The sequence below is a fragment of the Puma concolor genome, chromosome A1 (assembly GCF_028749965.1).
Source record: "Puma concolor isolate L17-30 chromosome A1, mPumCon1.1.hap2, whole genome shotgun sequence".
Lineage (NCBI taxonomy): Eukaryota > Metazoa > Chordata > Mammalia > Carnivora > Felidae > Puma > Puma concolor.
The window spans coordinates 52,534,354-52,561,828 of NC_141667.1; the positions used below are offsets into that span (position 1 = coordinate 52,534,354).

Consider the following 27,475-nt stretch of genomic DNA (forward strand, 5'->3'; position numbering starts at 1 on the left):
GGGTAACCTGCCTAAAGTCATGTAGTTAATGAATGATTCGACCCAGGCAGTGTGTCTCCAGTTCATCTAATACAATGCTCTACTGCTCCCCTGAAAAACAGTGATGTCTCTTCCCACCAACGGTCTCTAAATATGCTCCAGTGTGCTCATACACTGGACTAGGAATGGAGGAGAATTTATGCAAAATTCTTAAATGCTAAACACATTTGAAATAGCAAAGAAAACACCAAATAATAAAGACCTCCTAATTTTAATAAACATGGGCTCAACCCTTTTTTCTATGTGGTTTTTGGTTTTAGGTAATAATTCTGACATTGGAGAATTAAACAGCTTCACTGAAATAAAATGATGCTATCTCCCTACAGTATGCCCTCTATAAAAAGTAGCAGCAGTGGCAGCAGGCACAGAAAAATCTTCTGGACCCACCAGACTTCCCCAATGAGTTTTGCTTTACCTGCTATAGATGAGACATTCTTGGTTATTGATCACTTTATCAGATTTGCATCTTCGGAGGTCTTCCCAAGCATCCTTTATAGCAGTGACCGCCAGGATGATACAGATTGGTATCACACCTACCTCAGGCTGGAAAGCATTGGCCACGGGAACAAAATTCAGACCCACAATGCCCAGAAAATAGAGATTGGCAAACCGGTGTAGCTGTTCAAAGATGTTCTTGGGTATGAAGGACAACACGGTGTACTTGCTGGTCTTAATTTGATTCCCACAATAATGCCTGTTGGGATTCTCTTTGTAGGACCATACTTCAAAGGGCAGATTGGAGATTACTATGCGTTTCTTGTCTTCTTTCCTTTTCTGCCTTCTTTTGACTTCCTTTCCCATCTCTGCTCAATCCTGTTTCTTGAATTCTCATAGGATGGCATGTGAATTCTCCGTAAAAGAGTTTTTTCCCCTAATCAGTTCCATTGTTCAGCTGCCAGTGAGTCACATCCCTGATATCTTTTATTTGCGTTCTTTGCTGGAAATTTCTCTCTCTTCTTTCAAAAGGAAAATTAAAAACAAAAGGCTGGTTTACAAATGCTGGGGGAGAAATGACAAGGAAAAAGCTGGCAGAGAACAGGTGTGCACTTGTCAGGTCACTTCCTTCTACTTGTTGGGACTCCACCTATTGGAATGTAGACGTCACCCACAGGGATCTTCCTTTTCCACCCAGGCAGCTGAGAACAAGTGTGCCAACTCTGGTCATAAAACCTACCTGGTTAAGTTTAAAAAACAAGAATTTTTAGCCAAGAGCCTCAGATGCTTTAAAAATGGTATATGTTTTCTTGTTTGAGAGATGTCGCCTGTCACTCTCCAAAGAGCCGCTCTTAAATTTGGTCTCTTGAGATGATCCAGTAAATTCTAGAGACCAATTCTTGAGATTTCAACCTTACTCTCAATAATATAACATTTTTGTTCTTAATATTTTGAGTGTTTACATGTGCTAAATTAAGGTTTCTAAATCTCAGCACTAGTGATATTTTGGGCTGGATGATAATTCTTTGTTGTGGAGGGGCTGTCCTGTATATTGTAAGATGTTTAGCATCATCCTTCTGCTTTTATCCACTACCTGCCATTGGCATTCTCTTCAATATGGCAACCAAAATGTCTCCAGAAAGTGTCAAATGTTTCCTCCTCGGAAAGATTGCTCTGGTTGAGAATCACTGAATTAAGTGAACTTAAGAAAATAAAATGTGACAAGAGAGACCAATCCTTTGAAAATGCTGAAGAGTTTTCATAACCTATTTGGAAGCAAGAAAAGAGAAGGGTGATTTCTTTTACCTTTCATATATCCAGATGTTGGAGCAGTTGATCTTTCTATCAAGACGATATCTCTTGAAGTCTTCCATGCCATCCTTGACCATGATGAGGAACAGCACAATAGCCAATGGTAACATGGTGATTTCTCTGTGGAAAACTTCCATGGAGGGCATCCAGTTGAGAATCACCAGGAATAGGAAATACAGATTAGCCCATCTGGAAGGGACAAGAAAAGTGTGAGTGAAAACCATGGAGAAGGAAATATACTTTCCACACTATTTCTTCCCTATTGATGGCCTTTATCAACTAAAATGACATTCTCTTTTAGGGTGACCTCGAATTATGGTAAGGGCTCTGAAGCCAGATCCAGCTATATTCAAACTCAAATTGTTTATTAGTTGTGTGACTTTCTGGAGCTTGTTTCAACTTGTGTAAAATGGGGCTAGTACTATGTACTTTAAAGGGCTCTTATAAATATTACATAGGATTATATTTGTTACATATGTAATACAGCGTTCTCAGTCATAGTAGTTTCTCAATAAATGACAACTTGTAATGATAATTACAAAGTTTAGGATGATATCTAAGTGTATATTTTGCTTTATAATTATAATACGATCTTGCATGTATCATCTCGAAATTATGGCTTACATTTTTAACTTTTCCAAGTGCATCTAGCATCCTTTTGCCACTGTGCCTTTGCACATGAAGGTCTGTTGGCAGGGACATTCTCCTGGCTCCCTTCCTGACTTCTCTCTGTTTTTACCAAGTTAATGCATTCTCTTCTTTCAGATTATTTCAATTGTCACTTATTCCTGGAAGTCTTTCCTGACTTTCTTAACTAGCCCAGATCTCCCTCTTATTTACTCTAACATCACCATATACCTCTTTTTAGAAGTATCTATTTAAATTCTAATTTGACATCAGTTTATATAATTCTTAAATTTAATGTCTGTCTCTTTCATGAGAAAATATAGTCAAGACTATGTCTCTCTTTTCCCCCTCATGTATCTCCAGCAGTGAACACATGGCCTAACACAGTAGAATCTGATATTTATTGAATGAATGAATGAATGAATGAGCAAATGAATGACAAGTCTTTTTAAGGTACACGCATTTGGATATTAAAGGATAGGTAACGCAGAGGGCAGCATCTTTGTTTCAGAAATACTGGCAAATACTTGGTTAAAGCGTGTATCGTTTGGCCAAGTGGTTGTGTACCTATGAAACTGCTCAAAGAGATTCTGAGGCAGGAAAGTGAGAAAGGTGTATTTGGTCGTGCAGATTCTGTTGCCGGAGTATCTCCTGGTGATCTCTGCCCAATCTCGGTGGCACGTGCTGTTGTTGGGGAAGACGACCCGTTGTTGTATCAGGTTGTAGCTTTGCCTCTTCTTCTCTTCAGACAATAGTGGTGTGGCTTCTGATGGAGACTGGGGGAGGCCATCTCTGACTCGCCACTGCCACCGGTGCCAGGATGAGTCCACTGAGAGTGCCATTTCTGGCAGCAAGCTATGGTCTAAAACAGACACATGAAGTTGTTATGGTCAGAAGAAAATATATGGTATATTGGCTTACCCACTTGTTCACCCATCCAACCAAGGTAGATTATGGAATACAATGTGAGGAAAATAGGTTCAATCCCTACAAACCACATGTTTAAGAGTGAGAGACGTAAAGCAAATAATCATATAAATATATAAATAATATACAACTAACACTGTGACAAGTACCATGAAAGCATTTAAGGTTGGGGGAAGGGTGCAGATGACCTTGTTGGGCCTATCAGGAAAAGTATGGTCCTGTGGGCTATGACACCAGAGGTCAGAATGCTATCTGTGGCTTGTTCCTAATGCTGAACTGTCTGTTTACCTTCCCGGTCTTCAGTTTCCTCACTGTAATATGAGGAAAACTAGTCTTATTCTACTTTTTCACCACCTTTTTGTAAGGAATGAAATTGATAGTATATAAAGTATGTCTTAAAGGGAAAGGTGTTCCCTAGCTATAAAATTTTCAGGTACTGGGTACTGATATTTTGAAGAACCTCATTTGTGATCAGAACCTCATAGAAGAGTAATAGGTAGTACAAAGGAGATAGTTTCTTTCCTAGAAAACTTTGGCCTGAGGTGACTGGGCTGTATAGAATGTTGTTCCATGAACACTGCCTCTTTTGTTTTTTTTCTTTTAAATGTGTTGATTGGGGGTGAGGGTGGGAAACCCCTTCCTTCCTTTCCACTCGATTTAGTGGTTTCTGAAACTGAGCACTTATTCAGATGATCCTCCTAGATGATGGACGAATGCTGTGTTATTTAGGATATTCCTGTTTCTGAGCTCTTTTAATGGAACCTATAAGCAAAACTTTAAGGTTTTTCTAGCCATTCTTACTTAAAGACCACGAAGGATATTATTGAGACATACTTTGAAAGGTTAGAAGTTGTATATAATGGTGCTTCTCACCTACTAGGCTCACAGGATGATTTTCTTTTGAATAAATGGATGAGTAAACATCAGATATTATTAATCTTACTATGAGAAACTCCACCTGTCATTGAAAATGTTCCATTTTAAAGGAGAAAAAGTTCCATTTCTAGTTTAAATGATAATATTTTACTTTCCTGATGCCCATATGATCGGACCCTTATCATAATTCTCCTCATGACTTTAATCAATCCAAATGATTTTCAATCCACAGGAGCTCTTCAGAGTCTTAAGTGAATCCTTGTAGCAAGCATGAAAAAATAAATGCAATTACTGATGCCCATTATTATGTGACCAAAAGCAATATTATGACATATGGTAAACCAGAAATAATATTGTATATCTTCTTTCTCATTTAAAAAAATGTCCCTTTCATGGATTTTTTTATTATTATAAAAGAAAAGGAAATGAAAAGATAATTCATGAATAGAGTTGAAAATACAAATGAGAAATCTTGCAGTGGCTAATGCCATACATAACAGACTTCTCTCAATTTTAGGTTATAAGAACCTCAAAAAAGAAGATTGGGTTGATATGGGAGATGCAGGTATTTTTGGTGGGGTGGTTTAAAAAGTTCATTTATTGTATCATATTCTTTATTTTATTTTAGTTGTCTTTACTTTTCTTAACACTGTAAAATAAGTTTTCTTAAAAATAAAGCACACGCAAAATGGATGCCAAACTAGTAGACGTAAGTTTGATGGGGAACTGAATGTTTCCATAGTTTCAAAGTATCTTTCTCCCAAATCATTAATTACAATGGCCAAAAAAAAAAAAAAATCACTTTGCAGTGAAGTAACATGGCGGATACCACCTTACCCCAGAGATCAAAGCAATATCACCAATATGGTATAACTTGACATTCTGTGCCTCCTGATATGATGTACCAAGGACATGGCATCATTTCTGATATCACAAGGAAATATTGAAAAACTTCAAACTGGGGATTATTTTACAAAATAACTAGCTTATGTTTTTCTTTTTTTTTTCTTTTTTTTTTAATTTATATATGAAATTTATTGTCAAATTGGTTTCCATACAACACCCAGTGCTCATCCCAAAAGGTGCCCTCCTCAATACCCATCACCCACCCTCTCCTCCCTCCCACCCCCCATCAACCCTTAGTTTGTTCTCAGTTCTCAACAGTCTCTTATGCTTTGGCTCTCTCCCACTCTAACCTCTTTTTTTTTTTTTTTTCCTTCCCCTCCCCCATGGGTTCCTGTTAAGTTTCTCAGGATCCACATAAGAGTGAAACCATATGGTATCTGTCTTTCTCTGTATGGCTTATTTCACTTAGCATCACACTCTCCAGTTCCATCCACGTTGCTACAAAAGGCCATATTTCATTTTTTCTCATTGCCATGTAGTATTCCATTGTGTATATAACCACAATTTCTTTATCCATTCATCTTATGTTTTTCAAGTGTCAAAGATCAAAGAAAGGCAGAGGAAATATTTATGATTAAAAGAGACTAAAAAGATATGACAAGTAAATGGATCCATCTTGGATTGGATCCTGGATTGGGGGAGATAAAGTAGGTATAAGGCACATAATAGGACAATGCATAAAATTTAAAAATGAACTGAAGATTAGTAATAATATTTCAATAATGTCAAAATTCTCCATTATAATAATTACATTGTGGTTATGTAAGAAAATGTTTTTGTTCCTAGGACGTCCATCCTAAAGTAGTTATGAGCAAAGGGGCAAGATGTTTCAATGGTTTAGAAAATAATGTACATGTTTGTATATGTGTGTGTATACATATGTACACATACACACTTAGCTAGGTAGGAAGGTTGTGCGAGGGTGTTCCAGGTAGAAGAACCGGCTCTGGAAACAAAGTTCATAGGAGTGTCCTATAGAATACATGAAGTGAGGGACAAAGAACAGTCAAAGTTGAGGATGGAGGCACAGACAAGGACCAGATGGCCTGTTAAGGCTATTTATTATGCTCAGAGTATAAAGGAGTCCTGAAGAGTTTTAGGCAGTGAAACAACATGACCACAGCTGTGGCTCCCACGCTTTGTTCTGGTGGAAGCACACAACGATGGACTGGGGAGGGGGGCCAGGAGAGGACAGGAAAGTAGCTCCTTAACCCATTGCTTCCTCTTTCTTCCAAGTAAGCTACTTCTTTCCAAAATTGGAACAGGAAACAAAGGGAGATTGTGCAATCCTTCGATCTGAGGTGTGGTTTATCGCTTTCATAAAGGGAGGGACATGTCTGAAGCATCTCTCCAAGGTCTGGTCACTGATAAAGTCTCTCATTCTAATTTTCTGAAATGGTACCTCCCACTAACAATAAACTTGAAGGTATTCTAGTTTTACTAATTTACACTCAGATCCTTCTGGCTTTAAGTAGTAATTCTTTCCAGCACCACTATCATTTGTCCCTGGGCAAAATGTGCTCTAGATGGTAGGGGGGTACATTTTTATTTTTTTTCTTTTTAATTTTTTTTTTTACATTTATTTATTTTTGAGAGACAGAGAGAGACAGAGCGCAAGTGGGGAAGGGGCAGAGAGAGAAGGAGACACAGAATCCAAAGCAGGCTCCAGGCCCTGAGCTGTCAGCACAGAGCCCGACACAGGGTTCGAACCCACAAACCGTGAGATCATGACCCGAGCTGAAGTCGGATGCCCAACTGATTGAGCCACCCAGGAGCATTAGGGGGGTGCATTTTTATATGGTGGGCCATTAGCCTAACATACTAAGTACAGTTTACTGACAAATCCTGTTCTTGCTCCCAACTTTCTCCATCTTGCCTGGCCCACATTCCAATTAATCCCATTTCCCTTTTTTATTTTAATGAACCAAGTAAACCCCATTTTTGGCAAATTCTACTTTCACTGTTAGGGGTCAACCAGTCTTTCACTGAGCCAAAAAATAGTTGTTGAACTCTTGTTTTGTACCAAGTGAGTAAAGCCTATATATCTATCTCTTTTCTTCTGGAACTTGCACTCTAGTGAGACTGACAGATTATAAATAAACACTCATAGAAATAATGATACAGTTGATCCTTGAACAACATGGCTTTGAACCACATGTGTGTGCTTATATGTGGAATTTTTTCAATGCAGCATAGAACTGTAAATGTATTTTCCCTTTCTTACTATTTTTTAAATATTTTTTTCTCTAGCTTACTTCATTATAAGAATACAGTATATAATACATATACAAATTATGTGCTAATTAACTGTTTATGTTATCCAAAAGTCTTCCCATAGGTTATTAGTAGTTAAGTTTTTGGAGAGTCAAAAGTTATATGGGGATTTTTGACTGTGTGGGGTGCCTGCACCCCTAACCCCCACACTGTTCAAGGGTCAAGTGTATACTCACCAACTAGGATAAGTGCCACAAAGGAGAACAGGGTACACTGCTATTACATAACAGAAGGATGTGACCTTGTTGCTGAAGAGGTGGGACTTGAGCTAAGATCAGGATCATCAATGTGAGGTAACTGGATGGGATGTGTGTGTGTGTGTGGTGTTTGTCTGTGTATGTCTGGAAGTAAGTGAGCATTCTAGAAAGAAGCCACATTTGCAAGTGTCCTGTTAGCTAGAGCAAACATTGATTTTAAAAATGGAAAGAAAACTGAAGTAAGGCTAGAAAGCAGTAATAAGTGGTGACTAGAGAATTACTTTACCTAAAGGTCCAGTTCTTTAAAAAGTATTGAGAATTTTTGCATCCATATTCATCAGGGATATTGGCCTGTAGTTCTCTTTTTTTACTGGGTCTCTGTCTGGTTTAGGAATCAAAGTAATACTGGCTTCATAGAATGAGTCTGGAAGTTTTCCTTCCCTTTCTATTTCTTGGAATAGCTTGAGAAGGATAGGTATTATCTCTGCTTTAAACGTCTGGTAGAACTCCCCTGGGAAGCCATCTGGTCCTGGACTCTTATTTGTTGGGAGATTTTTGATAACCGATTCAATTTCTTCGCTGGTGATGGGTCTGTTCAAGCTTTCTATTTCCTCCTGATTGAGTTTTGGAAGAGTGTGGGTGTTCAGGAATTTGTCCATTTCTTCCAGGTTGTCCAGTTTGTTGGCATATAATTTTTCATAGTATTCCCTGATAATTGTTTGTATCTCTGAGGGATTGGTTGTAATAATTCCATTTTCATTCATGATTTTATCTATTTGGGTCATCTCCCTTTTCTTTTTGAGAAGCCTGGCTAGAGGTTTGTCAATTTTGTTTATTTTTTCAAAAAACCAACTCTTGGTTTCGTTGATCTGCTCTACAGTTTTTTTAGATTCTATATTGTTTATTTCTGCTCTGATCTTTATTATTTCTCTTCTTCTGCTGGGTTTAGGCTGCCTTTGCTGTTCTGCTTCTATTTCCTTTAGGTGTGCTGTTAGATTTTGTATTTGGGATTTTTCTTGTTTCTTGAGATAGGCCTGGATTGCAATGTATTTTCCTCTCAGGACTGCCTTCGCTGCGTCCCAAAGCGTTTGGATTGGTGTAATTTCATTTTCGTTTGTTTCCATATATTTTTTAATTTCTTCTCTAATTGCCTGGTTGACCCACTCATTCGTTAGTAGGGTGTTCTTTAACCTCCATGCTTTTGGAGGTTTTCCAGACTTTTTTCTGTGGTTGATTTCAAGCTTCATAGCATTGTGGTCTGAAAGTATGCATGGTATGATTTCAATTCTTGTAAACTTATGAAGGGCTGTTTTGTGACCCAGTATATGATCTATCTTGGAGAATGTTCCATGTGCACTCGAGAAGAAAGTATATTCTGTTGCTTTGGGATGCAGAGTTCTAAATATATCTGTCAAGTCCATCTGATCCAATGTCTCGTTCAGGGCCCTTGTTTCTTGATTGACCGTGTGTCTAGATGATCTATCCATTTCTGTAAGTGGGGTGTTAAAGTCCCCCGCAATTACCACATTCTTCTCAATAAGGTTGCTTATGTTTATGAGTAATTGTTTTATATATTTGGGCGCTCCGGTATTCGGCGCATAGACATTTATAATTGTTAGCTCTTCCTGATGGATAGACCCTGTCACTATTATATAATGTCCTTCTTCATCTCTTGTTACAGCCTTTAATTGAAAGTCTAGTTTGTCTGATATAAGTATGGCTACTCCAGCTTTCTTTTGGCTTCCAGTAGCATGATACATAGTTCTCCATCCCCTCACTCTCAATCTAAAGGTGTCCTCAGGTCTAAAATGAGTCTCTTGTAGACAGCAAATAGATGGGTCTTGTTTTTTTATCCATTCTGATACCCTATGTCTTTTGGTTGGCGCATTTAATCCATTTACATTCAGTGTTATTATAGAAAGATGTGGGTTTAGAGTCATTGTGATGTCTGTATGTTTTATGCTTGTAGTGATGTCTCTGGTACTTTGTCTCACAGGGTCCCCCTTAGGATCTCTTGTAGGGCTGGTTTAGTGGTGACAAATTCCTTCAGTTTTTGTTTGTTTGGGAAGACCTTTATCTCTCCTTCTATTCTAAATGACAGACTTGCTGGATAAAGGATTCTCGGCTGCATATTTTTTCTGTCTAGCACACTGAAAATCTCATGCCAATTCTTTCTGGCCTGCCAAGTTTCAAAAGAGAGATCAGTCACGAGTCTTATAGGTCTCCCTTTATATGTGAGGGCACGTTTACCCCTTGCTGCTTTCAGAATTTTCTCTTTATCCTTGTATTTTGCCAGTTTCACTATGATATGCCGTGCAGAAGATCGATTCAAGTTATGTCTGAAGGGAGTTCTCTGTGCCTCTTGGATTTCAATGCCTTTTTCCTTCCTCACTTCAGGGAAGTTCTCAGCTATTATTTCTTCAAGTACCCCTTCAGCACCTTTCCCTCTCTCTTCCTCCTCTGGGATACCAATTATGCGTATATTATTTCTTTTTAGTGTATCACTTAGTTCTCTAATTTTCCCCTCATACTCCTGGATTTTTTTATCTCTCTTTTTCTCAGCTTCCTCTTTTTCCATAAGTTTATCTTCTAGTTCACCTATTCTCTCCTCTGCCTCTTCAAACCGAGCCGTGGTGGTTTCCATTTTGCTATGCATTTCGTTTAAAGCGTTTTTCAGCTCCTCGTGACTGTTCCTTAGTCCCTTGATCTCTGTAGCAAGAGATTCTCTGCTGTCAGCTATACTGTTTTCAAGCCCAGCGATTAATTTTATGACTATTATTCTAAATTCACTTTCTGTTATATTATTTAAATCCTTTTTGATCAGCTCATTAGCTGTTGTTATTTCCTGGAGATTCTTCTGAGGGGAATTCTTCCGCTTGGTCATTTTGGATAGTCCCTGGCGTGGTGAGGACCTGCAGGGCACTTCCCCTGTGCTGTGGTGTATAACTGGAGTTGGTGGGCGGAGCCGCAGTCAGACCTGATGTGCCCCCAGCCCACCGCTGGGGCCACAGTCAGACTGGTGCGTGCCTTCTCTTCCCCTCTCCTAGGGGCGGGATTCACTGTGGGGTGGGGTGGCCTGTCTGGGCTACTTGCACACTGCCAGGCTTGTGATGCTGGGGATCTGGTGTCTTAGCTGGGGTGGGTAGGCAAGGTGCACAGGGGCAGGAGGGGCAGGCTTAGCTTGCTTCTCCTTAGGAGATCCACTTCAGGAGGGGCCCTGTGGCAGCAGGAGGGAGTCAGATCCGCTGCCGGAGGTTTGGCTCCGCAGAAGCGCAGAGTTGGGTGTTTGGGCGGAGTGAGCAAGTTCCCCGGCAGGAACTGGTTCTCTTTGGGATTTTGGCTGGGGGATGGGCGGGGGAGATGGCGCTGGAGAGTGCCTTTGTTCCCCACCAAACTGAGCTCTGTCGTCAGGGGGCTCAGCAGCTCTCCTTCCCTTTGTCCTCCAGCCTTCCCGCTTTCTGAGCAGAGCTGTTAACTTATGACCTCCCAGACGCTAAGTCGCGCTTGCTGTCGGAACACAGTCTGTCAGGTCCCTCCGCTTTTTGCAAGCCAGACTCGGGGGCTCTGCTTGGCCGGCGAGCCGCCCCTCCGCCCCGGCTCCCTCCCGCCAGTCCGTGGAGCGCGCACCGCCTCGCCGCCCTTCCTACCCTCTTCCGTGGGCCTCTCGTCTGCGCTTGGCTCCGGCGACTCCATTCTGCTAATCCTCTGGCGGTTTTCTGGTTATTTAGGCAGGTGTAGGTGGAATCTAAGTGATCAGCAGGACGCGCGGTGAGCCCAGCGTCCTCCTACACCGCCATCTTCCCTCTGTCTCCTATTTAAAAATTTTTAAATGTTTGTTTATTTTGAGAGAGAGAGAAAGACAGAACATGAACAGGGGAGGGGCAAAGAGAGAGGGAGACACAGAATATGAAGCAGGATCCAGGCTCTAAGCTGTCAGCACAGAGCCCAACATGGGGCTTGAATCCACAAAGTGTGAGATCATGACCTGAGCTAAAGCCGGACACCGAACCAACTGACCCACCCAGGTGCCCCCATTAATATTTATTTTGTAAAGAGAGAGACAGAGTGTGAGTGGGGGAGGGACAGAGAGGGAGAGAGGGAGAGGGAGACACAGAATCTCAAGCAGGCTCCAGGCTCTGAGGTGTCAGCACACACAGCCCAATGCGGGCTTAAACCCACCAACCATGAGATCATGACCTGAGCCAAAGTCGGACGCTTAACTGACTGAGCCACCCAGGCACCCCTCAAATAACTTTTCAAAAGCTTAAATGTTGTCTTTGGCCTCATGTAAAGAATGATATCTGAAATTAGGGGTTTGATACACATGATTTTTTTTTCATAGGCACTAACATAGACCTACTTTTATTGAAATAAAAACTGTTGGCCCATTATCACAGCTTTGTCCCAGGCCTTCCATATCTCTCTTTGCTATTCTGAGAATGAGGCTCAGAAACATCACCAATTATCCAGAAAGTGTCAGTCATTTTCATTATTGGAGGCTTATGTACTAATGCAGGAAAGGCTGCTAACATGTTTTTCAAGGTTTTTGTTTGTTTGTTCATTTCCCACAGAAGTGTCAAAACAACAAAGGCAACAGCAACAAAAGGTTTTTCATCTACCCTGAATTAAATAAAAAATCCAGAGAACTCGATTCCTATATATTCCCCAAGCATTCTACTAGATCAAGGAAAGATTTGCAATACAACAATCTTATTACCAATTTTCTATTCATTTTGTTTTTTCCCCACTTAATCTAATTGGATTTGCTTGAGGAAATGGGCATAACTTTTATGTAGTCTTCTAACTATTTTAGCCATACCCATTTTACAGATAGAGAAACAAAAAGGGGAATAGAATAATTCCTCTCTAGAACTTTCTTTCTCTCCCTTTCAGAAAAACCTATATTTTTTAGAATCCAAGATGTAATTTTTGGTTCACATTTTAACGTTTTGAACCTAGGATATGTCACATAACTGATATGGTAATAGGTTTCTTTTTTTTCTTTTTACCCTCACAATATATTATTAAATTCATGACATTTTAGATTCAAGGGAATATGTTTAGTTGCAGACTAGAAAACAGAAATCACAATTTGAAAAGCCCTCACTAAGCTTTCCAGTTCTGGAACCTGCCTGGGAAAGTTTGGTAAGGCCTTCTTGGGAAATGAATGACCCAAGAGGAGACATTCTTCAATGCAATTCAGATAGGCTAGAAGCCTTGAAGATGGCTGAACATCAGAGCCTTCATTTGTCTTGTGCAGCTATGGGATTCTACATATAGCTGCTGAGTGCAATCAGTTCTTACAAGCACCAGAAAGTGCTCTGTCCTTCCCAATGGGAAGAGCAGGAGCTGTGATTTGCCTCATTCACAGGCTACAAAATGTGTCCTATAATTAGGATGCCAGATGCTGACTTCCTCCAGAGAGAAATATTGAATAAGAAATGTGTCTGCAGGCCTTGCACAGGGTGGGGTGGGGATTGTGGCTTTTGGAGGCTGGTGAAAATGGGCACCAGTGTGGAAGGGGAAGGCAGAGTGAAAAGAAAATAGGAATCACCTTAAGTAAAATTAACTGAAGGATGTACTTCTGTAGAAGGTAATAAAAACACGTGACAAATGAAATCCTATAGAACAGGTCTTTGTAGGAATGATCAAAGGGTAGATCTTTATAGAACTCAGACATCAATGGTGTACCACACTCAGTCTCCATCGCTAGTCTTTTTTGTGAACGCTGTTTACCCTGATTTTTTCTTAGCGCCATGGTCCATGAGAGCCTTAATCTAACAGATTTTCAAGGACAACGATTTTGTTTCTTTAAAATTTTTTTAAATGTTTATTTATTTTTGATACAGAGTGAGAGACAGAGTGCAATCGGGGGAAGGGCAGACAGAGGGTGGCACAGAATCTGAAGTGGGCTCCAGGCTCTGAGCTGCCAGCACAGAGCCCCACATGGGGCCTGAACTCACAAACCATGAGATCATGACCCAAGCCAAAGTTGGAGGCCCAACCAACTGAGCCACTCAGGCACCCCATGATTTTGTTTCTTAGACAACAAGAAAGATCTGTGGTCTGCTATGCTATACTCCATTACTCCCCAGTTTTTTTTGGAGTTTAGGGCATCACCAGGCACCCAGCAAGCTGGTCTCCCATTAAGTATATCTGGAGCTCAGGCCTCACTCATGAGTTTTGGACAAGAGTATCCCACTGCTTCTTTGACATCTTCATTTCTTTTCTAGGTGTCTTTGGTCCAGTAGCCCCCATTCCTACAAATAGCATCTCCCTTTACCTGAATGACCTGGAACTCATCTTTGATTTTTCCTTCATTTACTACAGTCAATCTATTTTTAAGTTCTATCCATTTTTACTTTCTAAATATTTTTCAAACCCATCTGTTTATCAACATTTCTCCTGCTTCCAGTCTAATAAAAGACATCACTGTGTCTTGTATGGACCACTACACAGACCTCCATCAGGGTCCTGCATTCTCACTTGCTCCTGTTCCAACCTAGTTTTCTCATGACAGCCAGTGTTGTTTTTCTCAATTGCAAATCATATCATGTCAGGTCTCTTCTTAATGCTCTCGATGATTATGTTTGCTTTTGTATAAAACCCAGCCTTCTCACCGTGGCCTACATTATACTTCATGTGACCCAGCTTGTACCTACCTCTTTTCTTCTTACTCAACTATTCTCAAACACTCCAAGCTTTCTCTCTTTCTCCTCTTCCCTCCCCATCCCCACATGAGAATCTGGGCACTTGGTAGTTCCTCTCCCTTGAGGGTCCTTCCTTCACATTTTGCCTACCATATTAGTCAGGCTAGGCCATGGGCCAGGCTATGAGACAAAGTCCCAAATCTCAGTGACTTTGCACAACCTATGAAGAGTTTGCAGTTTCAAATAACTCTCCTCAATCCAACGTTTCAGGGGTCCAGCCTCCCTCTGCATCACAGTCTCAACATGTGGCTTTAAATAGAGCCATAACAGTATGCAGAAGTGAACTACATCACTTTGCTTCAGTCAAATGGTGACAATTAGCTACATTGTCTAATCCTGGCAATAAGAGAGGCTGACTATGTGGGGAACACATAGAATCTTTGGTAAGCACTGGTGTCATTTCCAGGTCCCAGATTAAATGACATTTTTTCACAGAGTGGGTATAGGATTAATCCACTGAGGGCTACTAAGGCAATGTGCCAGCATGGCCATAGGCTATGGTAAGACCTGTCATTGTTTCCTGTAAGCTAAGGAAAGGGATTCTACACTTTCTAAACACTCTGACACTTTCTATTTGGGTGTTCTCCTTCAAATTTGAAGCCAAGAGAGTGACCCCTAAACTCTGGCCCTCAGATGCTGCCCTGAGTTAGGCTGCTGATAGTGAGATGTTAGTGAATTCATACATGCTCCTGGCATAGTCTGTAGATAGAACACATCATGTGCTGCAGTCACATGTGAGACAGTACTTTAAGTTTTAATTTTAATTCCAGTTACTTAACATACAGTGTTATAATAGTTTCAGGTATACAATATATACCTGAATAATAGTAACTAAACACTTCCATACATTACCTTGTGCTCATCATGACAGGTGCACTCATCAGTCCCCATCACCTATTTAACCCATTCCCTCACCTGCCTCCCTTCTCAAAGCTGTCAGTTTGTTCTCTATAATTAAAAGTGATTCTTGCTTTGTCTCTCTCTCTGTTTCTCTAATTTTTCCCCTTTGCTTGTTTGTTTGGTTTCTTAAATTCCACATATGAGTGAAATTATATGGTATTTGGCTTTCTCTGACTGATTTATTTTGCTTAGCATTATACTTTATAGTTCCATCCATGCCATTGCAAATGTAAGCCACTGCTTTTAAGTGTAGCAGATATGGTTGAGATGTATATATTGCAAATTTGTTTAAAGGCATTACTGATTTCATGGTAAGCTTTTGCTATTATGTATTTTCTCAATCCATGATACTAAAATTATACCAACTCTTAGGTATAGGTTATGAAAATATTTTATGAAAAAAGAGGTCTTCGGGCTCTGAAAGGTTGGAAACACCGGTGTAGCAGAGGGAACATGAAACTGAATACAGGGTATTTGGCTAAGGGCAGAGAGAAAGTTCCCTAATGCACATTTCCCACCCCAACAAAATGGTTGGAGAGAGGAGGTATATACACAGGAAAGGTAATGGACAGGGTATGAACAGGGAATTGAATAAACATAGACACTTTGGAAGTTGTCAAAGATAGAAGAAAATATGGGTGACTGGGGAGGACAAGGCAAGCTTCCTGGAGAAGCAGAAGTGGTCTATTAGTGAATAAGAAAGCTTGGGTATCCAGAAGCAGGGATAAGTCCAGAATGTGCAAGAAGAGGCAAGTGAGAAGCTCTGTCTCTTATTTCCACTTCTCGGATCTACTGAGTTAGGCACTCTAGGGGTGGGGTGGGAAATATGTACTCTTAACCAGCTCCCAGATCATTGTAAAGTAGTGACTTCCAAAGAACAAACATGGAGAGACCCTGCCTTATGCACTCACATATCTTCCCTCCATTGAAATCTACCTTTAACCATTTTCTTTCCTCTGTTACAGGCCTGATTTCCCAAGTATCTTCTTAATAAAGGCAAAAGATCTTGGGAAATAAAAAGACAATGTGGGCAATCTTTTTTTTGTAAGAGGCAGGCAAAATGAGATGCATAATTTCATTTTTTATATCCCTTCAGGCAGAAATGTGATTTCACTTAAAAGTTGTTTTATAGATTCTTTTGGTTTACTTTACTGACAAAATAATTAAGTTGGGTCTAATTAAAAGTGAACAAATTGCTTGCACAAGCTGAATAAATCAGTGCTGAGCTGAAGGGTGAAGAAAGTTGTTCAAAGTCTGCAGGGCTGAAAGCAATTAAAAGACAATAGTGACACTGACAGGCTCAGTTCACCTCACTCCAAACATATGCATGATTATGTGAGTTACATGCTCACTAATACCTCCAGGAAAGATGGAGGTGAGGCAGGCAGCAAGTGAGAAAGAAGTGGGAAATTTGGGAGAAGCTTTGTCAAGGTCAAATGGACTAGACACCTGGCTTAGTGCAAAGCAATTGCACCAGATTTGTAAAATGGGGTAAGAAAAACTGATATTTTAGCAGGTGCCTCCAGAGTTTCCTTAGGAAGGGAACATAGGCTTATTAGCACTTGGGATGAAAAGTAAGGGAACACAAATTAAGGGGAAGAAGAAAAGGGAGAGGGAAAGGAGGAGAGAATTAGCTGGCAAGAGCACAAGAAATAGTGATTAAGATGGCAGCAGGTTCGTGCTTGTATTGTCAGAAAAGGGTAGAGGGACTTTTTTTTTGAGATCTACTTTCTTAGCAACTTTTAAATATATAATACCTGTTATTAACTATAGTCATATGTTGTATGTTACATCCCCAGGACTTATTTATTTTATAACTGAAAGTTCATACATTTTGACCCCCTTCACCTATTTCATCCATCCCTACACCTCCACCTCTGGGAACCACCAATCTGTCCTCTATTTCTATGGACACATTTTTTAAAATTTTCCTTTTTAGATTCCACATATAAGTGAGATTACTCTATATTTGTTTACCTCTGATTTATTTCACTTAGCATAAAGCCCTTAAGATCCACCACATGTGGTTGCAAATGGCAAGACTTCCTTCTATTTTATGACCAAATAATATTCCATTGTATATATGAGACTTTTTTTAAAGGTCATATATGTACTAATATATGTATGATATTGAAATATGATATATGTTCTTTTCATGTTACTTTAAAATTGTTTGTAAAACTTCACAATGCTGAATGGACTTTTATAAATGGTAACCTTTGATTAGAAGTCTAGAAGTCAAGAAGGAGTTGCTCCCATATTTGGCTCAATGTCAAGGGGAGAAGCTAAAAGAAGAGGCACAAGAAAGAGTGGAGAACAAGAAACTTAGCAAATACTAGAAATCAGAACCAGAGATTATGAGGAGAAACATAAGTCCCATAAAAATTCACAGAAATTTGGGAGGCATGTAGTGGCATAGGGTTTTTCATTTTTCAAGTTCATCTAATTTGGATTTTAAAGGGAAGGGTAAGCCAAGCCAGGCTGACACCTGGTTTATACATCCCACTAACCAGCTGTGTGACCAGGAGCAAGGCTCTCTGGACCTTAGTTCCTTCCACTATGAATGAGGGAATTGGAGCAGGTTATCACTCAGGCCCATGTGTGTCTCTAACACTTTTGCTTCAGGTTTAATCCCCACCCTGACTTTTCAGAAGTCAAGGAGATGAGCAGTCCTCATGAGGGACTTTGCCAGAGAGAAGACTATTTCCTCCCCAGGTGATAGCCTATCCATAAAAAGGAAGATCTCAAGCACATAGTTGCTAAGTGACTGATCCTTTCTTTTCAGAAATAGAGGCTTTTTTGTAGATCTGTTTTGGCTGAGTTTTTCTTTCATCCATGCTTTGGGCTGAACATTCTCATATTTCCAAAGAAATAAGTGAATCCTCTCATATTTATTATTTCTCCTCTCTTACTAAATTAATATAGTAATGACAAGGTTCTCAAAAAGCCTCCATGTGTCCCAAACTTTTATTCACAATATAAGGAGGAGTTTCAAGGAAGATCCAATTGTTCTACTGGACATCACCATCTGGACTTCTCTTAAGAATCTCAAGCTCAGTTTGCTTCCAAAGAGACTCATTATCTTTACTCCTATACTTGCTATTTGACCCCAGTTCTTATCTCATGGGATGGTGATGCTACCCCTTCAGCTACCCTTTTGATTTCTCTCTCATCCAATGTATCCAATCAACTACCATGTCCTGTTGATTCTAACCTATACACATTCTATCAGTTCTGTCCACTCACTTCTGGGCTCACTGCCACTACACATCAGTCTAAGCCACTCTCATCTCTTGCCTCAATTACTTGAACAGTTTCATAGTTTGTCCCTCTCCAAATTTGCTCCTCTCTAATCTGTTTTCACAAAATGAAATAAAAAAGATATCATCAAATTGTGAATCCATTCATCTCATTGCCTTGCTCAAAAACCCTTTCAAGCTTTCAAAATAGAATAAGGAACAAAACTTTAACATGATTTACAAGTCCTTCCCTCCATGAACTAGATACAGCTCCTCTTTTGTTTATCTCTTTCATGCTCTATCTAGTCATAGGAAATTATTTTATTTCCTTTTGTGTCTCCCTTTTACCATCACAACCAATACCAGCAGCATTCTCTACTCCTCACCCCCAAAACCTAGCTAATTTCCATTCATTTTTATGACTTAGATGTTCCCTCCCCCAGAAAACCTTCCTTGGTCCGGAAGTATGATTGAGGGGTTAATAATGTGCTTCATAGTACTCTGTCCTTATTCCATTTTAGCTCTTAGTTCTGTGTATTGAGCCTATGTGCTTCTCTAGATTGAAGGCTTCTACAGTGCAGTCATCACTCTATCCTCCAGGTCTCTTGGGAAAGTCACTATTTTAACCCCCCAGTGTCTCCTGAAAGCAGTGACCACTCTCTCCCTCCAGCGAATTCTGGGAGCAGTCACTACTCTTCCCCAGGGCTTGGCGGTTTCAGTCATCACTTTACTCCAGCACCTCCTAGGAACCATCAGCACTTTACACCTCCTTCCCCACTCAGTACAATGATAGGCACCAAGAGGTATCTGATTTCTTTGATGAATAAAAAAAATTGTTTTTCAATATTATCTTTAAAAATTTCAAGGAACCTCAACCCTATTATTCCATTTTACCCTCCAAACAATCCGTTGAGGTATTATGGTGGTTTTCTCCTGACATAGGCATTAAGTTCCTCAATATACCTACTTAGAAGGATCTGTGGTTAAGGAACTCAAGAGCTCATTGCAGAAGTTCTCTTTCTTTGTGACTAAGTTTTGAGAATATAATAAAAAATATTTTGAACAAGACTATTAAGGTAGCATACTACATAATTTCAATATAAATGGAATTTATCCTTTTAAAAAATAAGTATTGCACAGTTTCACTCACAATCTTCTCCCTAGAACTTTCTAATGCTTGTCTCCCCTAACACAAGAAACTTGAAATTAATTTTGTTTGCAGTGCACATCTGTTATGAAGCATAAGAACAAAATTGTTCTGATTTATGAAGAAGGGTTTTTGACTTCGGGCTTCTTAGATCTCAGTGATTCTGACTGGATCTTTGAGATGGACAAATTATTCGGGAAGTGTTTCTGAAACTCCCTTCCCATGACACAGGATTACATGTCCTTAACTGCTTAGGAGCTTTTCTGACTAAAGTACTTGTAAAAGGATGCTCTTAGAGCTCTTAGCAAAAGCTCTTCCTGCAGTTCTAAAAACACAATTCCTGTGCTTTCAATATTCTTTATCTTTCAATATTATCTCATGCAAATATTTACTTCTGATACACTGTCCTTATGTATTACTAAATCTTTAGTTCCTTATTTTCTTAGAAATGACTTGATATTTGCACATAGTGGAACTGTATTGTTTAGGTCAGTTGGAAGATTGCAGAATTAAATTTGTTTATACTGAATTTTCATATTTGGTGAAATTGTGGCTTGGAGGGTATGGCTGCGAATAATTCTGAATTTTTCCATGTTTAGAGATTGATCTGATGTATCTTTTACTCTGGAATAACAAAATTGATGAAGAAAGGTTAGGTGACTTGCTTAAGGTCACAAAGGTAATTAGAAGCAGAACTGTCAGTTTCCTAATGCACAGACTGGACAGCTTGGATTTGGGTTTTTCTACCTCAATGTGAGCCATTTGTGTTTGCTCCTAAAACTTTAGACGTCTGTGATTGCCCTGGATGATTCATTTAAAAATAAACTTTTGATTTTAGAATAATTTTAGGCTTACAGAAAACTTGCAAAAGATAGTACAGAGAGTTCCTTTACCTGACATTCTCTTAATCTTACAGAATCAGGATACATTTATCAAAATAAGAAGCTAACATTGGTACAGTACTATTAACTAATTTACAGACTTTGTGTTTCACCTGGGCATTTACAAAATTTCTTAAATTAGAGAACACTTCAAATTAGATAACAGCACAGATCCTGACCGCAGTGCCACAATGATATTTGGTTATTGGTATCAAGAAATTCAATTGGTCAAAGGTTTGTTTATGGATCGTTCATTTAATATTCCTTTATCCCTACCTGAAATAATACTAAGTGACTTTCTGCTGTGAGCCGCACTACTTCTAGCTCTCCCACTATGAGTAGGACCCTTGAGCTGGTATGGACGTGCAGGAGTCTGGCACTTGAGGGCAGGAAACCTGGACTCTCCAGGATAGTGTATCATAACATTTTTGCCTCATTTGAGATTCTTAAAGGCTCCCTGGTTGTCATAAGACTCATTAAACTTCAAGCAAGAATATGTCTGGACAGAGACTTTGCATTGGCATGTGACAACACATAAACTTTATTGCATAAACTTTTTCATTTATTGCAATATGCATATTTTATCTTCAGGATAGGGCAAATAGGTCCATGTATAGCTTTCTGAAGAACAATACACCATACATGTTCATCTGTTTCCTATAGGAAAGAGGTTTATCAAAGTTGGAGGTGTGGAAGGAGGTAAGATTGTGAAGGAGAACATGACTCTAGTCTCCTATGACAAAACCACAGACCTGTAAACCCAGAGACAGAAGAGACACACACACACACACACACACACACACACACACACACACACACACACGGAAAAAAAAAGTAGGGAAACAAGTGTCATCACTTAAATACTCCTATGGCTAAAATGGCAGAGGCTCATGGAAATGTGGAGAAGCAGCACAGTGATAAATCAGTCTGTCACCACAAGCTTGAAGGAGAAGGACAAGAGTGATGTCCCCTTGACTGGACTGTTTGATGAGGGTTAGGAGTTCCCACCCCTTTAGGAATCTTTCCTTTCTGAAGACTTAGTCCCTGAGACTCAATTCTTCTCTCTTCATTAAACCTCAATCCTTGGCGAGAGAACCTGGATGTTTAGAAAAAAAACATTGGGCCTTGCCTTTTGTGTTCCTGTCTGATTGACTGTGATTGAATCTGCTGAGGAGACCCGCTGACATTTCCTCGTGCCCAGGGGGGTTGGCAACCATTTAAACATCTTTAGGGTGTTTCAGGGTTTTTAAAATTTTATATATAAGACACAATTAGAATTCTTTCTAGGATACTTTCTTTGGCTTATTATTCTGATATAGGAAATTTAGAAAAAAGCAAATTAACACATGTAGGTAGCTATACTCACCTTCCCTCCCACCCCCTAATCACTTCATTCTGTCCTTTCATGAAGGAGCCAAGGAGATAACATCCCTTGGTGAGTGGATAATTTATTTCCAATTTTCTCAATCTTTTTAGAGTCATGCATGTAGAGATTTGGTGACCAATAAAGACCAATAAAATGGTCTTTGTCACAAGGGCTTCATACTATCCAGGCTATAAATATTGTCTAGGCACCTATCTTTTCCTCTAGGCTATTAGAAAGACAAATGGCTTTCTGTCCAGCAAGTGGGGGAGGGGGACTGTTGAGTACAACATCATGAAGAGTAGGCTTTGATGGTGGCAGAATGAGTGTGTGGATTTTAGATCCTGAAACACCATGTATATGTCTATTGAGATGAGAGGTAAAAGGCAAGTTTGAGTTAAATCTATTTCTCCCTTCTGCTGTGTTCCTGTGGCACTGAGACTTGTCCTGCATAGTGTTGGAAGAGCTGTCTGAACAGGGGAAAATCCATCCTATGATTTGATTTATCTGCACGATGCCAACAAACCAAGGTTCCTGAATTATCTCATGGATTAAAGACCCCTTGGAGACAGATTCAGACAGTGCGTATTGGCACCAAAATAGCAAATAGACAAATGATACACACCAGAGAGCTGGGCAACAGACTTATGTACATATGGGGACTTGATATGTGACAGATGTGGCCTTACAAATCAGTGTAGACAGACTACTCAGTCAGTAGTGCTGAGATCATCGTTAACTCATATAGCAACAACAACAACAAATTTCTACTTTACACTGCATGCAAAAAATAAATTCCAGGTACAGTAAAAACCTCCATCCCAGGGAGGGAGCATTTAAAACAAAATATAGGAGAAAATCCTTATGACCTTGTGGTAGGGAGGGAACTCATAAGGCGAAGATATCAATAATTAAAGGTTGACAAATTGACTACATTAAATTTTCTGTGCCCTGGGGTGCCTGGGTGGCTCAATTGGTTAAGTGTCTGACTTTAGCTCAAGTCATGATCTCACAGTTCATAAGTTTGAGCCCTGTGTTGGGCTCTGTGCTGACAGCTCAGAGCCTGGAGCCTGCTTCAGATTCTGTGTCGTCTTCTCTGTTCCTGCCCCACTCGCTCTCTCTCAAAAATAAATAAAGATTAAAAAAAATTTTTAAATTTCCTGTGCCCTAAAGATTGTAGAAAGGCAAGTCGCAGATGGGGAGATGTTTGTGACACTATTACATGTACAAATTCAAAAAGGAAAAGATAAACAACCCAGGGGAAAAATAAGAAATGATAGGAACAGGATGTTATCCGATGAGGAAACCCAAATGGCTTAAATCACATGAAATTATTTCCAGCTTTACTGGTGGTCAAGGAAAAGCAAAGAAAAACAACAACAAAGTGATACCTTTCTAGGTCGTTAGACTGGCAAAAAATAATCCTAATTACATCCAGATTTTCAAAGATAAAATGCAATGAGCACTTTCTTATACAAATTGTTACAACCACTTTGGAAAGCAATTTAGCTTTATCAAGCCGGGCTGAAAGTGCACATGCCCCTAGACTCAGCATTTCTACTTCTGGGTAGGTATCCTGGAAAAATTTGCACATACATATTCAGAAATTCAGGAAATGTATTCAGAAATGTTCAATGTATCATTGTTTAGTAAAAGTTAAAAACTGGAAACAAATACACATCAAACATAAAATGAAAAAATAAATTATAGCATGTTTACAAAATGGAATATTATGTGGCACTTAAAATTGAACTATACCATCATGGATAAATAGCAAAATAATAGTTAATAATTCTCTATAGGTTTAAGAATTTTCCTATAGGTAGTACTGTTAGCACTTTGCATGTAAATCTGAACTCATTTAATTCTCTTGACAATCTTCTGACAGTGGTACTATTATCATCCCCATTTTATAGATGAGCAAACCAAGTACAGAAAAATGTAAGTAATTACCCCCAAGCCTCATAGCTGTCAGTGACAGAGTTGGGCTGTAAATCAGCTAATTTTAGAATTGGTGATTTAAACACTGTACCTGTCTTATAAAATAAATTCAGAATGCCGAGCAACAAAAAAATTATGTTGAGCAAAAAATTTAATTTGGAAGATGATTCATACAGTACAATTGTCTATTATTTCAGGTAAGTTTCAACTACATTTAACAACAAAAAGTGCCTTGAACAAGATATTTGTTTATAACATAAAATGAGTCTAGAGGTGGGTAGTCCAAGGCTGATACAGAGGCTCCAAGGTCATGAGGGACTCAGACCTGTCTGCTCCACCATCCTGAGCACTGGTTTCTGACCTTAGGGTGATCTCCTGAACCAAAGAGCTACTGGAGTTTCATCTGCCAATTATGCTCCAAGTAGGAAGGAAAAAGGAGGAAGAGCAAAAGGTACACCTGTCAGCTGAGTCATTTTAAAGGGTCATCCCAGAAGCCCTGCCCAATGACCTTTGCTTTCATCTCCCCGGCTATCCCTGTAGCTGTGAGAGAAGGTGGGAAAAGTAGGCCTTTAATAAGGGAGCATTGTTGCCCAGAATATGCTACATGTTCTATAAAGAAGAAAAGTAAATACTGAGTAGGTCAACTAATAAATAAATATCGAGTAGGAAACTAAGAGTTTCTATCATAGGTACCATTTATACAAGGCTTAAAAGAATACTATATATTGTTTATGAATTTATATTCATACTTATTATGGTAGGAAAACATGTATGGGAATAATATCACATTTAGGACAATAGTTATATTTAGAGAAGGAGGGACGATGAGGCACTAGAGAGGGATACACAATAAACTTCAACTATATCTCTAATCTTTAAAAAAAACTCTAAAGCAAAAATGAGATAATATTAAAATTTGATAAGTTGGGTGGAAGATAAGACCTGATGTGTCATTTGGGGGGTATATGTGTGTTTTCTAGGATCTCTTCTTCTTTTGTGTAGTTCATTCACTGTCTTTTTTTCACTTGTCAAAGAAAAAAATTTGAAGAGAGGAGCTCTGAGGAGTTGTTAGACATGGAAGGCTTTTATGGGAAGGAGGGTGGGGCAAGAAAGTTATTAGCAAAATTTAAAAAAGTATTGTTCCAAGCAAGGCCACTTTCCTTTAGGGGGAAAGGCAGGGGTCTTAGGTGGTTTACACATTTTCCTTTGGGAATGCAGAGGGCCTATATGACAGATACCTTAATTATGCTGACCAGAAAATTCCTCACTTACCTAGTTAACACTACATTGAAATTAGGATTGGTATTAAGCCCTGGTTTGGTGACATGGTCTAAGTGACACCATTTTGGGCCTGTGGTTTTCTTTTTGACACTCTCTTCTTGAAGGGAACTGCCTCCCCTCTTGAAAACTTAAGCCTTTACTGGACTTAGGATAGTTTGTTCCAAAGTGCAGCATTTTTGGAATGCCTGCTTTAACAGGAGTAAATTATTTACTTATCAGTTCCTTATCAGTAACAGATATTTACTTATCAAATATGAAGCACTGTAAAACCCTCTCAAGGAACTGGGTACTTATGACTACTCAATATGCCTCAGCTGTAACTCCTAACCTAATGGTTTTCTACAGGCAAATCTAGTTGATATAATCGAAGCCCTTATTTCCATAGGATAGATGTTATGAATTGGTATTACCCTATGGAAACTTTGTATACCATAGAAACCCAACACTAATCATGAAAATAAATGATGGGGAAAACCCCTCAAATATGTGCTTTTACAAATATTTATTAAGAAGCTAAAATCAGTCCAGAAGCTTTCCTTCTGTTTTTATTTTTTAGAATAGTTTGAGAAGGATAGGTGTTAACTCTCCTTTAAATGGCTGGTAGAATTCCCCTGGGAAGCCATCTGACCCAGGACTCTTATTGGTTGGGAGATTTTTGGCAACTGATTCAATTTCTTCACTGGTTATTGGTCTGTTCACATTTTCTATTTCTTCCCATTTGAGTTTTGGTAGTGTGTGGGTGTCTAGGAATTTGTCCATTTCCTCCAGGTTGTTCAGTTTGTTGACATATAATTTTTCATAGTATTCTGTAATAATTGTTTGTATTTCTGTAATGTTGGTTGTGATATGTCCTCTTTCATTTGTGATTTTATCCATTTGGGTCCTCTCTCTTTTCTTTTTGAGAAGTCTGATTAGGGGTTTATCAATTTTGTTTATTTTTTCAAAAATATGGCTCTTAGATTCATTGATCTGTTCTGCTGTTTTGGCAATGACAAAAAATGAAATCCTGCCATTTGCAACAATGTGGATGGAACTGGAGGGTTATTATGCCAATGAAATAGTCAGAGAAAGACATATCGTATGTTTTCACTCATATGTGGACCTTGATAAACTTAATAGGAGACCACAGGGGAAGGGAAGGGGTAAAAATACTTTCAAACAGAGAAGGAGGTAAACCATAAAAGACTCTTAAATACCGAGAACAAACTGAGGGTTGATGGGTGGGAGGACTTGGGGGAGGGGGGAAATGGGGGAAATGGGCGAAATGGGAAATGGGTATCAAGGAGGGCACTTGTTGGGATGAGCACTGGGGTGTTGTATGTAAGTGATGAATCACAGGAATCTACGTCCCAAACCAAGAGCACACTGTATACACTACACTGTATGTTAGCTAGCTTGATAATAAATTATATATATAAAAAATTAAAGTAAAATTTTGATATTTTGCTAAAAAAAAGAGGTGAAAATCAAATAGTGAATATAAAGTCTACCTCGTATTTCCTTTCTTTTTTTAAAAAAGACTTGACAAAAATCTGAGTGTAATGAAGGTTGAAATGAAAATGCTGGCTTCCTATCTTGGCCAATATCTCTCTAACAAGCTTCTTAAGCAATCTTCTTTGCTTCAGAGTCCTTTGAACTGAATTTAAATTAAAGTCAACCCTCCTAAACTTTTCTTATGAGTCAGTATGCCTGAAAACCTCTGCAATCAGGCTTTGACCAGGAAATCTTGATCTTGCTTTGTGGTGTAAAATACTCTGCAATTGCTAGCCTCTTACTTCAATAGTTTCAACTCTGGAAATTTCTGGAAGATTCTTGCCTTGATTCTTTTCTGTATTTGTATCTTTTCTTTGGGTATATAGCCTCCTCTTCCTGAAGAGCTCAAACTATCCTTTACTTATGCTGAAAACTCCTTTGATGTTTCACCACATTTGTTGTCAGCTTTTTAAAGCAAGATGTTGCCTTGGTCAAAATTATAGCTTTGATAAAGAAGCATATGATTTGCATGTCTGCTTATAAGGCCTTAATCAAAAATTATTCCACTTCACGACTCAGTCCATTGCCTTTTCTTATTATTGGTGCCAATTCACTCAGATGGTAAAAGGCAAGAGTGCCTACATTGGCTGTAGTGAGTAGGCCAATTTTAATACAAGTTGTGGCATCCAATGAGTGAGTGTATATGTGTGTGTGCTGTGTTACCTATGATAAAAATAGTATAAATAGGAAAGTTGCCACTTGGACTTTCATAAGCTGGGGACAATGTACACACATGGCTCTCTTTGAATCGCAGGTTGGGATGTATCACCTAGGGATTCATGTGTTCACCTAGGGATTTGTGAACAATGGTGGTCTGTCCTCATGGAATGTGTAAGGGTGGAAATATTTTCCCTTCTTCCATTCTAGGTTTTTTGGCTAATCTAAAAA

The 27,475-nt window shown here is 39.2% G+C and overlaps 1 protein-coding gene across 1 annotated transcript in view; it reads right to left on the minus strand.

The window, feature by feature from the left end:
- Positions 1-27,475, minus strand: part of ATP10B (ATPase phospholipid transporting 10B (putative)) — a 270,818-nt gene that overhangs the window by 102,981 nt on the left and 140,362 nt on the right. Inside the window, exons 2-3 of the mRNA XM_025924747.2 lie at positions 2,980-3,274; positions 1,780-1,974 (exon numbers count right to left, since the gene is read on the minus strand). Of these exons, the coding sequence (XP_025780532.2) occupies positions 1,780-1,974; positions 2,980-3,274 (490 nt within the window). The remainder of the gene's footprint in view (positions 1-1,779; positions 1,975-2,979; positions 3,275-27,475) is intronic.